The sequence below is a fragment of the Onychostoma macrolepis genome, chromosome 19 (assembly GCF_012432095.1).
Source record: "Onychostoma macrolepis isolate SWU-2019 chromosome 19, ASM1243209v1, whole genome shotgun sequence".
In the NCBI taxonomy this organism is placed as follows: Eukaryota; Metazoa; Chordata; class Actinopteri; order Cypriniformes; family Cyprinidae; genus Onychostoma; species Onychostoma macrolepis.
The window spans coordinates 12,772,419-12,785,928 of NC_081173.1; the positions used below are offsets into that span (position 1 = coordinate 12,772,419).

The 13,510-nt window shown below is 40.6% G+C and overlaps 1 protein-coding gene across 19 annotated transcripts in view; it reads right to left on the reverse strand.

Annotated features, from left to right (window-relative positions):
• The window catches only part of macf1a (microtubule actin crosslinking factor 1a), a 176,072-nt gene that overhangs the window by 94,277 nt on the left and 68,285 nt on the right, over positions 1-13,510 (reverse strand). For 6 of the 19 annotated variants that reach the window (XM_058752926.1, XM_058752915.1, XM_058752924.1 and 3 more), the window contains exons 4-6: positions 11,317-11,406; positions 7,897-7,974; positions 7,167-7,259 (exon numbers count right to left, since the gene is read on the reverse strand). In XM_058752926.1, the coding sequence (XP_058608909.1) occupies positions 7,167-7,259; positions 7,897-7,974; positions 11,317-11,406 (261 nt within the window). Of the gene's footprint in view, positions 1-1,103; positions 3,007-7,166; positions 7,260-7,896; positions 7,975-9,285; positions 9,382-11,316; positions 11,407-13,510 lie in introns of those variants that run through there. The other 13 variants (XM_058752914.1, XM_058752916.1, XM_058752917.1 and 10 more) reach the window with 3 other exon arrangements.

Sequence of the window (13,510 nt, forward strand, 5' to 3'; positions counted from 1 at the left end):
TCCTACGTGCTCACAGCAGCATGTCTGTGGATGTATTGGCAGTAGTAGGTCTCGGTACTTGCTACGTGCAAGACGAAATAAATTAACATTTCCATGAATATTACCATGCTAAACTATCCAAGTGTCGTCATGACAGAAATAAATGCAATATTATGTAATAGAAAGAAAGGAAAGCAAAAATGCAGATAGCAAACATTTCCCCAAATAAAGTTTGCAGGCCTGATTAATGCGCAATCTTATTTTATATGTAGGGAAATTTCATGCCATCATGACTGCAACCAGCACATACTGTACTCTACAGAAGACAGTTTGCTCTATAGTGAGAGATCATTGAGACTGCATTTAAACACACCACTGACTTTTTGATGTGCATTTCTGGGTGTGCATGCTGGTTTTGGTTTCCACATTTACAGTGTATTTCTTGTACACTGACAGGACAATAGCTGGGTAGACATCACTGAAACAGCATGCACAGTCATGGTTTGACTATGCTTAATATTGAGAATTTAATAAACCAAGTGCAGCTAGCACACTGCTGGAATGTCTATAACGAGGCCATGAAATCCCTCTCCACCAGCCATAACTCTGAAGTGTGCAGGTGGAGCACTAGGCAAGGGAAGGCAGGCAACAGACACAAATATGCAGCAATCACACTGGTGCAGAGAAAAAAGATGAACAGCTGACAAAATGTCTGTGAACATCATTTGTGATCGTGTTTTTGGCACTGCCAGGCAGCTTCACTCGAATACAGAACCTAGAGCATCAGGAATGACAGGAAAGAGAGTGGGTGGTATGAGGGACGGGAAATAATGAGGAATGGAGGGAAGGGAAGGAGGCAGACAGTGAGAGATGGTCTGGGCAGTACTGATTAGGCTCCTGGGAGAGGTTCAGGAAGGATTTGCTGTTTTCTATGCACAGCTGATTGGCTGAGAGAAAAAAAAGCCACATGAGAGATGATAGTAGTGTAGAAATAGAATGAAGTGCAAAACACACAAACACCTATACCCCCCAATACCCCTATGCCTATGCTTTAATCTCTACCCTTTTAAGCTTCAAAAGTCATATGAAAGAGCTTTAGGAAGACAGAGAGAAAAGAATCTGACCTGGGTGGAAGGCTGTACCGGTATCTCTTGGGGGGAGATGGGACTCTCAAGCACAGAAGAATCAAGCACATCAGAGGAGCTCCCCCAGTCAGTCTGAACAGCACCTCCCGTCTCGGGCGAGGTGAGAGGCACATCGCTAGCATAACCTGAAGACTGAAGGTCTTGTGGTGGGTGGCCAACGCCTTCAGCTAGTTGAGCAGAGTTGTCCAACAGGAACTCTTCCCCTTTTTTTCCCCAAGCTGCAGCTGTTGCTGGTTTGGCAGGGTCGTTCTTCCCGGGTGGTCGCCCTTGAGTTGCGGACACTTGTATTTTCATAATGCCTCCAGTAACAGGAGATGCAACTGGAGGTTCAGAAAGGACCTTAAGTTCTTTGTCACGCCAGACGGGCGACCCATAGTCCCTTGGATACACAGTTCGGACCACACAAAGTTGCCCTCCAAACTCACGAATGTGAACAACTCCCTTCTTCTCGGTTTCAGAGGGCTCACCGAACATCAGTTCACTCTGCCCATGTATATCTCCTCCTTCCTTCTCTATTTCCAGGTCACCACGTTTGGAGCGTAAAAGACAGGGTCTCTCTAATACCCCCTGAACTCGCTCTCGAACCTTACAGACTCTTCCTCCTCCAGGAGTTGTGTTGCCTTGCTCGAATTCAGGATGAGACTCTTCGCTGAGTCCCTTTATCTCAAACTGGCGAAGTGCCCCCAGCCAGGCTGGACTGGGATCTGGGGAAAGAATGGCCATCTTGCTACCCCGCAATGTCCCTGTGCTTCCAAATATTGGGGCCATACCAGGAACAAGGACAACATTGGTGGGCGTTTCAGTTTCTGTAGTTATTTGTCCAGATCCCAATTTGACTGAATCAGGGGCTCTTGTCGTAGACTCCTCCGTAACTTCAACGCTTCCACTATCCTTCTCTTCAAGGACACGGCTTCTCTTGTCCTCCCTTTCGGCACCTTTTAACTTCTGTTTGGCCTTTCGTTTTCGCCTGAAGCGAAGTTTTCTTTTGGGTGATAGTGGTGCAGCACCACCTGGTCCAGCATCCCTGGGTTGTTTCACACAACCAAGGGAGCTCCCCATATCTCATAGAGACAGAGAAAATAAATATGAGCCAAAAGGAAATAAAGTGATGTCCACAATGGGAGCAAAACAGTCAGCCTGAGGCTGGTAAGGTGAATTAAAATGTTAAGTTAATGACTCATCTGGAGTGAAAATCAAGACAAGAAGTATTAACCATGACAAAAGGGTTTGGTACAGGGTGAGGTTCTCCCAGGACATCATGTCTCAACTTTAGGTGTGGACAGCAGTCATATCTCCTGTTGCTTGGTCTTCTCGTTCTGTCGTTCAGGCAATGTAGCAGTTAACCTAAACCAAATATCACTTAAGGTCCTAGTAAGCCTCTAGGACATGATGCTGAATATAGGTTACTGTCCTTTATAAAATATTAAAATCCTACGGCAAAGCATTTGATGCACATGATGCAGAGATGATGCAGCACTGACTGAAGAAAAACTGGTGCCTTTTAGCCCATTTCACAAGCTATGTGTTAAAAAGCAGGCCATTTGTCATGGTACTCGAAGACACACTATTATAAAAGCCACTGTAGATATTTCTCAAGTTGAGAACGACAATAAAACTGCACTGCAGACATACAAAGACATACTGATGTGAGCACACACGCACATGCTCAATAACTCTGCATCAGGATGCATCATAAGGATTCACTATTCGTCAGCTTGCACGCAATTAAAAACCGGAGAAAACCCATGTCTGAACATGTATTTATGCGTGTACAGTAAGATGCCTAGAAACACCTGCTTCTCTGAATATCTTTAGTATACATTATTGATCACTGCACTCCGTAGTGCTAACATCACATAGGGTAGGTAATGCATTGGGAAGCAGTCATAAAAGTCCTGTGGGACGCTTACAGTAAAGCTGTGTAACAGGTCCCAGATCAGTTACTAATGGACGAAAAGAGCAGAGTCAGACAGCTCATCTACAATTTAGTCACAACCCATCAGAGCTTAACATCTTTTGTTCCCATCATCACCCAAGGATAACCAGACCATGTCAGACGATGTTTGGTCTTCACACCTGTAGCTTTGAGTGTTTCACGTCCCAGGCATGCAAACTCCATTAAAACAAGTCTCCAGACATTGAAGAGAAAGAAGGGGAGGGGCTAGGTTCTAAGCGTCTCGCCACTGCTGCCACGGGAACTGGCATCCCATGCACTGACTCCAGCACATTCAAGTCAATAAAGAGGACGGTGACTACCATGAGTGAAGACCTCACCTTCAGCCAGCAAAATTCAACAACCACTTTCCCCCTGCTGACATGGGTGGTTATAGATGTGGTTTAGCACAGTCCAGTCTCATATATCAAGTAGACACGGTTTCAAGCCATCCTGTCTTCCTTGTTCCGCCACTAAGAAGTGTACGTCCCTAGATTGGGGTGAGCCGATGAAAGAAAGAGTGATAACTGACAAGGTGCCGCTCCCTGATACTGTCAGCTTCTCTGGCTGTTAAATCTAATTAGAACGCCGCCAGAATAGGGCTGGGCTGGGCAGTTGAACCATGGCTGGAGAAGGAAAAGAAGGAAATCCAGAGGAATCCTCCCCCAACCTTGAGCTGCACTGCTGGCCTCGGAGAAGAGTGGTTGCCCCAGTATTGAAAAAAGCGTAGCTCCATCAGTCAAGCATGGCGTAATTGATCCGATTGATACGGTGCTCTCCTTTGCACAACCTGGGTACAAATTAAAATGTGCGACTTACATGTGTGTGCCTGCAGGGTTCAACGATCCTGATTCTGAGATTGAAAGCATATGTGTCGCTTTATATGTGGTGTGCTTCAAGAGGCCTGCAGGGGAGAGAGGAAACCAGGGGCTCCAGTAATAGCAGGTTGTATGTGTCCTCTTCTCAGTTGCTGGGTAGCTCCTCTGCTCTCACTGGTAGGCACCAGTGGAAAAAAAGAGCTTCATCTCTAGTCTGCTGCAGCCTCACAGAATACGCTGCTGCTGCTGCTTTAGCTTCCTCCTCCTCCCTCTCTCCCTCCTCCTCTCTTTTTCTCTCCTCCTATCCACGTGCTCATCCCTCCCTCCCTCCCTGCTCTGATGCCTGGTGAGCTCAGAGCTCAACACACACGCGCACAGGCACACCAATCAAATTGGTTGGCAGCCTGAGACTGCAAGAAAAGAATGAACCTGAAATTTTAATTGTTGCTCCTTAACATACATGTCACTTCACAGCTGATATTACTGCCTCTCCTCTCTTACATACATATTTATACAGATTAACACACCAACCACAAGACATCTTGACAAAGATAAACAAGGAACAAGGCAGAATGAATGAATTTATCACTGACTGGTCTGAAGAACATGATCAATCTGTAAAGAGTTAAGGAGATGCAGATGAAAGATCTTGCCAGCTGTTAAGATGCATTCACATTAGTTAAATTCTGATCAAATTTCACAGGCTGTAGGGTCAATACTGCACATTTGCATGAGCAATTGAACCCAATGCTTAATTCACATGGGGAAATGTGACCACACCTTAAGAGGCTGTAGACATTCTATAGACACACTCCTACACAAAATACACAACTGTGATGATATTTAGTCATGTGATCAGAAGCAGCATACACGAGCAGGATTGCAAAGGAAGGTAATGAATTAACAAGCAATAAATCAATCAGAACCGTGATACCATGATAATCAGCCAGCTGAGCCCACTTTTTTTAAAGCAGCCTAATTGTCATGCATCCAGAGTCTCCTGTACTGTAACTTTGACAGGGTATGTTTCTGTTTACTGACAGACAGAGACCAGCACCTATCAGCTTTATCCTGCAGATAGAGAGCATAAGATTTCAGCACACTGCAATCTTTGCCAAACAACCCAGCTGGCCAGACAACCACACCTTTTATGTGACTAACATAATAGCCAATCAGATTAGTTGTTTTTGTGACAGAGACAGCTGGCGCAAATTCAGCCTAGGCTAAAACACTGAAGCTTGATTGGTATTTTCCCACAGGATACTAAACATAGACTAAAATATATGAGGATATACAAAACAAAATTCCGAAAGGCTGCTGTTACAGCTGTGGTTTCAAAACAGAGGGAAGTGTCCTAGATTGAGTGTGGGGGAGGTTGGATAGTGATACTGAAGTAAAAGTACAGTATGCATCAAAATAGCACTTAGAGGAGTAGTTTTCGAATGCTTCTATTGACAAACAGCAGCTCCTCCTAATGGCTCCTAATGTGCCTCTGCTGAAATGATTAAATTGGATGATGTTTCACTAAATGAGTCATGCTATATTATAGTAATTTTGGCTGCAACTTGTTCATGACAACAATAACATCATGGATTTCTATAGTGGTCTACCATCACACTTATTATTTCTTCTTCCAACATATTTTTGGTTGACAGAAAATAAAGCTAATGTTGAAATGTTCAACCACAGCAAATTCTCCATACTGTCAGTGGCATGCTCTGCTTTGTGTACTGTTGTCTCATTTCTCAATCAATGTTAAGTATTGCAATTAAGCATGCACGTTTTAAAAGTCCCATTCCTTGTTTTTTCGCCTGTTCAAATGTTTTATTTTTGTTCCAGAGATGCAACAAGTAGTTTACAAGTACTTATTTGTGTGCCAGTGGCCTGCTCTTGTTCTGAACCAATTACTGCAATTTGTCTAGATAATTGATAGTTTGTTTAAAATCTCTGCTCTCCAGTTATTGTTAAAATATACTGGATGTAAAAATATCAAATTCTGTGGGGGAAAGTGGTTTAATTTCTAAAGCAATATTTCTTTATTATTAATATATATATTTTTTTTAGTTTGAACTGATTTGCTATTTCATGAGGCCCATGCTTCCTCCATTCTTTTCTGCTGAATCATGCTGATTGAAAAAGGCTTTGGGGTCATACTAAACACAATCACCTTGGCAACCAGCTGCATGTGTCACCTTGTGATGTAATGCTCTGTTGATAATAACAGTGTCCTCTGCTGGACGATCCTGGGAAGTGCTGCTAGTATGCAGTAAATGATAACTGTATTTTAAGAGCATTTAATAGAACTCTCTTCAATTATCCACAGAGAGTTTGTGAAAAATGCATCAGTTTTATTACTTTTGCTAGTATTTATTAAATTAGCATTGTGGCCTTTTCTCATAGCTGATGGGTGACTAAGGCTATGTTTGGAATGAAATACAACTTCACAACTGTATACTGCACATAGTATGCATTTTTGCGTATGCATACAATGTTCACAAACTGATATACTATATTTGCTAAAACATGAAGACTACAATCAGAGCATATAGTACAGCATACAATGCATTTTCAAAGAATGAACAGAAACAAACTACAGTGATTTGAATATATCTTTCTTGAGTCATTATTTGATCAGATTATAAGCCTTCTACACAAATTTGGATAAAAAAAATTAGCTTAACTGGTCATGTGTTTATTGTAGTACATTATTAATATGGTTGGAACAATCTGTGCTAGTATTCCATTCAGGAGCAAGGGCGAAAATATCCTTTTATTGCTCTTGGATAAACTACCATGCAGGACATTTCAATTCTACCATCCAGCAGTGAAGTACTCATCCAACAAGACCTTACTTCTCTAGCTTGACCCATAAGTTTAGAAAATTGAAGACCATTTCACAAATGTGCTCTGTGGAGCCCATTTCCGCAGATTTTTGTTTCTTTATCAGCATGCAGGCTGGCAGTGCCTGTCTAGAAAGTCTGTCATTCTGCAAAACAGGCAGACTGCCAGGTCTTTTCTATTGAAACACCATATAAACCATTCCCTGAGCATATTCAGAGTCTGAGCTTAGGATTGTACTCCATCCATCACATTCTCCTTGTGCACCATTCCCTCTTGAGTTCTCATATTCTTGCCACGGGAAAATCCCTGTTGCTCAAACTGACAGCTGTGGACACGAGAGGCTGGTAAACAGCCACTATTAGCATTAAGCAGAGTCACCTCTAACTCTGGCATGCTGTGTTGAACATTACATATTCAAATAGGACACGGCTGTGACTAAGGTGAACTTACCTGGAAGTGAAGGATGATGGTCCAGATCAGTCCCAGTGTCAGCTTTGGGTTCCCATCTGTGATGTCATCATTGCGTATATTCACTAATTTAACCTGCATTTTAAAAAAAAGACTCTCATTAGTGGAAAATATCTGAATGAGTTAAAGGTACAATTTGGTGTAAAGGTGTTAAAAAAAAAAGAAGCGATTGCCAATAAAAGACTATTCCTAGGTGAAAACTGATGATGTAATGTAATTTCAGGAAAGCTTTGGCGTTTGTTGTCCTCTTACGCTTACAGCTGTCAGAAACTATGTACTGCGCATTGGGAGAAGGGCACTGGTTGGCATTTTGTCTGGTTTAGGGACCCTGGGCTGGGGTGACAACACAGAGGGGACTGGACAGACTTGCATGGGGCAGAACACATCTATCAACCCCAGGTCATGTTATCTCAGAGCCACGTTGAAGCACAATGAGACTGAGGACACAGACGTCCCAAGCTATCATCTTGTATTCAATTCCCCTAAATGTGCATTACATTAGTTCATTAGTGAGGGTAACTAGCCTAAACACTAAAGGGGGCACGTCCTTCCCAATATTCAGAGTAGTAGTTGATGAATGAGACTTCTTCAACTCTTGTTTTAGCCCACCCAATCTTGAATATTTGGTTACATCCTTGCATTTATAAACAAAGAGCTGACAATCTGTAAAAAGCAACTCAGAGTGAGAAAGTGTCATTTTAGACATTCATACCTGTCTCTGCTTAAGGAAGTCCAAGGCGATCTGCACATTCTGGAGTCGGTGAAATCGCATGCGACCCTTTTCCCTGGGCTATTGAAGACAGGAAGAGAGTGAGAGAGAAAACAGAGAGAGAATGCAGATGAGTGCACTGATAATCTGGGCAAATTGGAGGTCTGTGTGAAAACAGGACAGCTTCATTAGCACAAGCCTGAAAGCAGCAAAAGCAGCACACTGCAAAATAACACAAGACCCTCACAGGATTGTCAGTAATTAATAATCCTGTCTCAGAGTTACAGGGAATAGTTAGCATACTGTGAAAATGTCGTCATTAGCAAACCATTCAAACAGTAAATCTATATAATTATTGTATCTCACACACTTTGTCTCACTTGCTAACATCTGTCTAGTAGCGGGTGACCAATAGCAATATCTAGAGAGCAGGGCAGTAGATGGCCGATATAATGTCAATACACACTACCATACAAAAGTCCAGGGTTGGTCAGATTTTTAATGTTTTTGAAATAAGTATTTTATGCTCAGTAAAGCTGCATTTGTTAACAAATAAACACAGTAATATTATTACAATTTAAAAGAACTATTTCTATATATTTTAAAGTGTAATTTCTGTGATGCCAAAGCTGAATTTTCAGCATCATTACTCCAGTCTTCAGTGTCACACGATCCTTCAGAAATCATTTTAATATGCTGATTTGGTGCTGAAGAAACATTTCTTATAATTATCGATGTTGAAAACTTTTAATCAATTTAATTTATCGTTGCTGAATAAAATAATTGATTAAAAAATCTTACTGGCCACAAACCTTTGAACTGTAAGTGTATATTACAATTTAACAGTAGGAAATAAGATGTAACAAAATTTCCTCAGGTTTCTATCTACTAACAAGGCCGAATGGCTAATTCTATTAATCAGCCAGACATGGCCAAATATCATTCAATTAACTGGCCTGTCCAATATAGCGGTCTATCACTACTCTCTACTGAGGTCATGTAGCAGACTCACACACCCTTACATGCAAAGCATGCTCACTATCACCCACAAATGCAACAGCGTGTACAGCAAACCTGCAAACAGGTGACCAGAAAACCCCCACAATAGGGCAGATGTGTCAAAGTCATCAGATTCAATGTGAGCATGTGATGTGAGCGTTGGCAGGACTGACGTGACGTGTATATAAAATGTGTACGCAAGGCGAGGTCTCTCAAACACCTAAATGTAATAAATCAGATTATGTGCGGCATCATGAATTATGCATCGGCGTGTTAGACATTCCCCTCTGCATATTCATGAAATTGACCGGTCCTTTGAGTCCACGCCATGCAGTGTACAGAGCTGACTGTGTGTGACTGTGTTCATTTCAATAGAGGGGGGGTCACACATACTCCCTGAGCTCCATCCTCCTCATCCTCCCCACCCAGCAGGATGAGTGGGGGTGCGCGTGACACAGACGTTCTCCGCAGAGTCGATGCACCCTTGTGCTGATGACATCATAGAGAGGGTCACAAAGAAAGGATGAAGACAGAAACAGTGTTGAAGGGATGATATATGTATGAAACAGTTTAAAAAATGAAAAGATGGAGGAAGAGAGTGCAACAAATCCAAAACAAAACAAAAGAAGAAAACCCAAAACAGAAAAATTATAATAATACTGTATGTATATATATATATATATATATATATATATATATATATATATATATAAAATAAATCATAAAAAAGATGAGGTAATAGAAAGATGGAGTGAGAGAGCAATCGTAGAGGGCAAGTGGTGTGTCAGCAGTCTGTCTCTGTTAATCCACCCATCATTCAGTCTGCCCCAGTGCATCATGGTCCCCAGCCATCAGACTGGGCAAGATTGAGTGCAGAAATAATGTACTAATGCAGATGTCATTACAACACATTGCAGTACACGTCAGACTCAGCTATTTCTCTGCAGCAAGGTCTGTATCTGCATTCGGCAACATCAGCAACAAGCCAGGACACTTCATGGCATCAGCCTAACCCCCAGGTGAACTCATGTGACATGATCCCCTGGCACTATGTGACTCTGAATTGCATTACGGAAAATAAAGCAGATCTCTGCCACATGAATTACCTGGGAGTAGGGGTGGGCGATTTAACCTCAAAATTATACGATATTTCAAGAATATTTGCGATATTGATATTTATGACGATATACAAAAAAATATGGAACAAGGTTTTATTGGTGATTGCAGCTGGCTGGCAGGCAGCAGCATTTATTAGTGCAAACACAATGAAAGGCATTTTCCATCATTTTCCAATGAGCTACTGTCATTGATGACAGACTACCTAATTCGAAGTGTAAATCTATTGTCATAAAGTGGCAGAAGCAGATTATAGTGCTATAGTGCTAGTGACCATTGTTGGGCAAGTTACTTTAAAAAGGTAATTAGTTAGTTACTAGTTGCTTCTCACAAATAGTAAATGAGTAAGCAACTGAGTTACATCATTATAAAAGTAACCAATTACCAGGGAAAGTAACTATTGCGTTACTTAAAAAATAACATTTCAAATGTGTCAAAATGTGTCAAATAACTTGGATGCCTCCAATATTAAATGTTAAATGAATGAAATGGACACTACATGGAATAAATTATTATTTTTAAACATTGTAGAGAAGAAGGGAATTCTTTTAAAACATTAGAAAATATTACAGATACCAGTTTGAACACCATGTGTGAACGTTATAATAAATGTATTAATAGAGCTGTTGTAATTATTATCATTATTATTGTCTTACTTTTTAATTTTATTTAACAGAACAACAGTAATATTACAATACTAACATTTATGAATGTTGATGGAGCTTTTATTTTGACGGAGACCCGCAGGAAGTCCTCAGTGCTTCCTTTTGTTGACAACAGCAGATTTATAAATTATTGTCATTACTAATATGGGAGGATCCACGTACTGTATCACATTGTCACATGCCTTGTAAAAATTAATAAAAGTGTTACTGAGCAACTGACGAGTAACACAGTTTCAGATTTCCCTCGCGGTTTGGACTTTGAACCCTGGCTAATGAGACAGCGCCGTGAGCTCCTGCAGCGCTGTTTGAATGCAGTCATGCGTGTATTAGAAAACATAACGTTCTGCAGTGTATTTAATTCTTTAAGGCCATTTTGCGATTTTAATCATCATACAGTAACCAGCAACAACCACCCCTTCCTCTCATGGAAGACATGCGATGCAGTACTAAACAGTCTCTCGCTGTCGGTGCTTGATTTTTGCGTCTTTCTCAGACAGTTTTAAATGCTTCCACACTGCCGTCATGTATGATATGGCACACCCCTACCTCGGAGAATTGCATAAAGCACTGGAATCAAATTTGTGTACAACCTTATTTATATCCTGTGTGTGTGTGTGTGATGTGATGGTAGCTGCTTTCTTACCAATGTGACGCCAGACAGCACCTCAAGCAGGGAAATTAGGTTATGCCCATCCCTTAGATCCTCATACAGGTCTGTGATGTGCTTCCGCACCTGGAGAGAAAAAGAGAGAAATACAGTTAGAGTGAGATGTTGAGCTCTTTACAGTATTTAGAGGCCTGTGTGTAAGTGTTTGTATTATAAGCAACAGTTTCAATAAGGTTTGTGCTTGAATTACCATGTGTGTTTACAGGCTGACTTTATATATTAATCTGTATTTAAATGACAATTAGCAAACTAATTTGTTTGGTTGGTTGGTTGCGACCAACAAAAGCAATTTGGATAAAATTGTGAAGTAATTTAGTTTCATAGAGAGACAACTGCAGTGCACTAACTCTAACCAGCAGAGGGCGCCAGACTCATTGAGATGGGCCAGTAAACCAGCAACAAGAAAAACATGGAGGATCTTGAAGTTCTGTACTGAAGTGCACTTGTGTGTGTTTGCGGATTCAGAGACTCTAAGCTGTACACAGCAAAATCCAACACAGCTGCTTCCTCACAGGGCCACAGAGGAACCATCTGCTGAGTATAAAAGAATATCCTGACAACTGTGAGACTCACAATCCTCTCCATTCCCTCCCTTTATTTCAATCAAGATAAAAAATAAAATAAAAAAATACTATATACCATACCATTCAAATGTATGGGGTCAGTACTACTTTTATTTTTAAAGAAATTAGTACTTTTATTCAGCAAGTGTGCCTTAAATCGATCAAAAGTGTTTAAAAAGTCTTTTTATTTCAAATTACATTTACAAATATATTATATACACTGATTATATTATATTAGATAAGTGTTTGTGTAAAAACTGAATCATGTTTTCCAGCATGATTTCAGAAGATTCAAAGAGCATCTTGTACTTCTGTCAGTCTGTATAGAGACATCACATGATCAATGTCACTGATATTGTTACGGCCACATGTGTGTTCCCACACTCCCTGAACAAAACATAGTAATTTCTTTCCACCTCAGTCTCTTCCATGTCATTTCAGTGTTTACCACAGGTGTATTATCATGGGATGCCCTGTTGCCATGGACAGAGAGAATAACAAACTATACTTGGGCACTGGAGTAATACCCAAGCGGTGGAGTATTAAATAATAAAATGTGTCACACTCAAATGCTTCCCCCCCTCTGTAGTCAGCAGTCATTCCTGTAGACAGGTATGTTGTACAACCCCTCTTAAACCAGTTTGCAATGAGGTCACTGTTTATGTTAGAGTGTGTAAAGGACAAATAAACGGACGTGACACAATCTACACACTGCAACATTGCCTCAAGGGAACAACAAACCTGTTCACCTGCCAGAGATGGAGAGAGATGTGTAAACACAATGCTAACAGGTATCATCACCTACTTAGTATCTGCTAATGAGACTCATAACAAACCATGCTAGCTATGCTATAACAACCAAAGAGCCATTTGAATAATTGCACATTTCCGGAAGTAATCACCATAGATAATTCTAGACCTGTCAACTATCAAAACTGAAACAGCATGTTAGTGGGACCTTACGTCACTGAAGAAGGTGGTCTGCAAAACGATTAATCGCATTCAAAATAAAACTTTATGTTTACGTTCTATATGAGTGTGTATTGTGTACATGTATTATGTATATATAAATACACTCACATATATGTATAAATTTAAAAAATATATTTGTATGTATATGTATTTATACTTACTTTATATATAAATCTAACATTTTTCCTTAATATAACGTTTATTTTGAATGTGATTAAATCGCATTGAAGACTGTCTTTTGTTATATGTGGGTAACAAACAGTCTGTCGTCTCTAATACAATATAAAGATGTCCCAAAAGGGTCACAGAGGTCTAGTATATATATAAAACTCACTACTTGTAAAGTCTAACCTTCCAGCAGCACTGTGTAAACCTCTCTCATTACCTATGGTCTGTCTGACCTACATTACAGTAATACCAGCAGAGTTATGACTATCTCTAACCTCATAACTCTGGCCCTTTTGCGTTTGGTCATCTGCCCTGCCCTTGAAATACCCAGAATTCTTTGCTCTCATGATCTGTAGTCAGTGGGGCAGGAGTTACAGAGGATTAACAGACTCACAAATATAGTTCTGGAGCATGATAACATGCTGAACGCCTTTTCAGAGTCATATGGACAAAACACTGGGTCATTG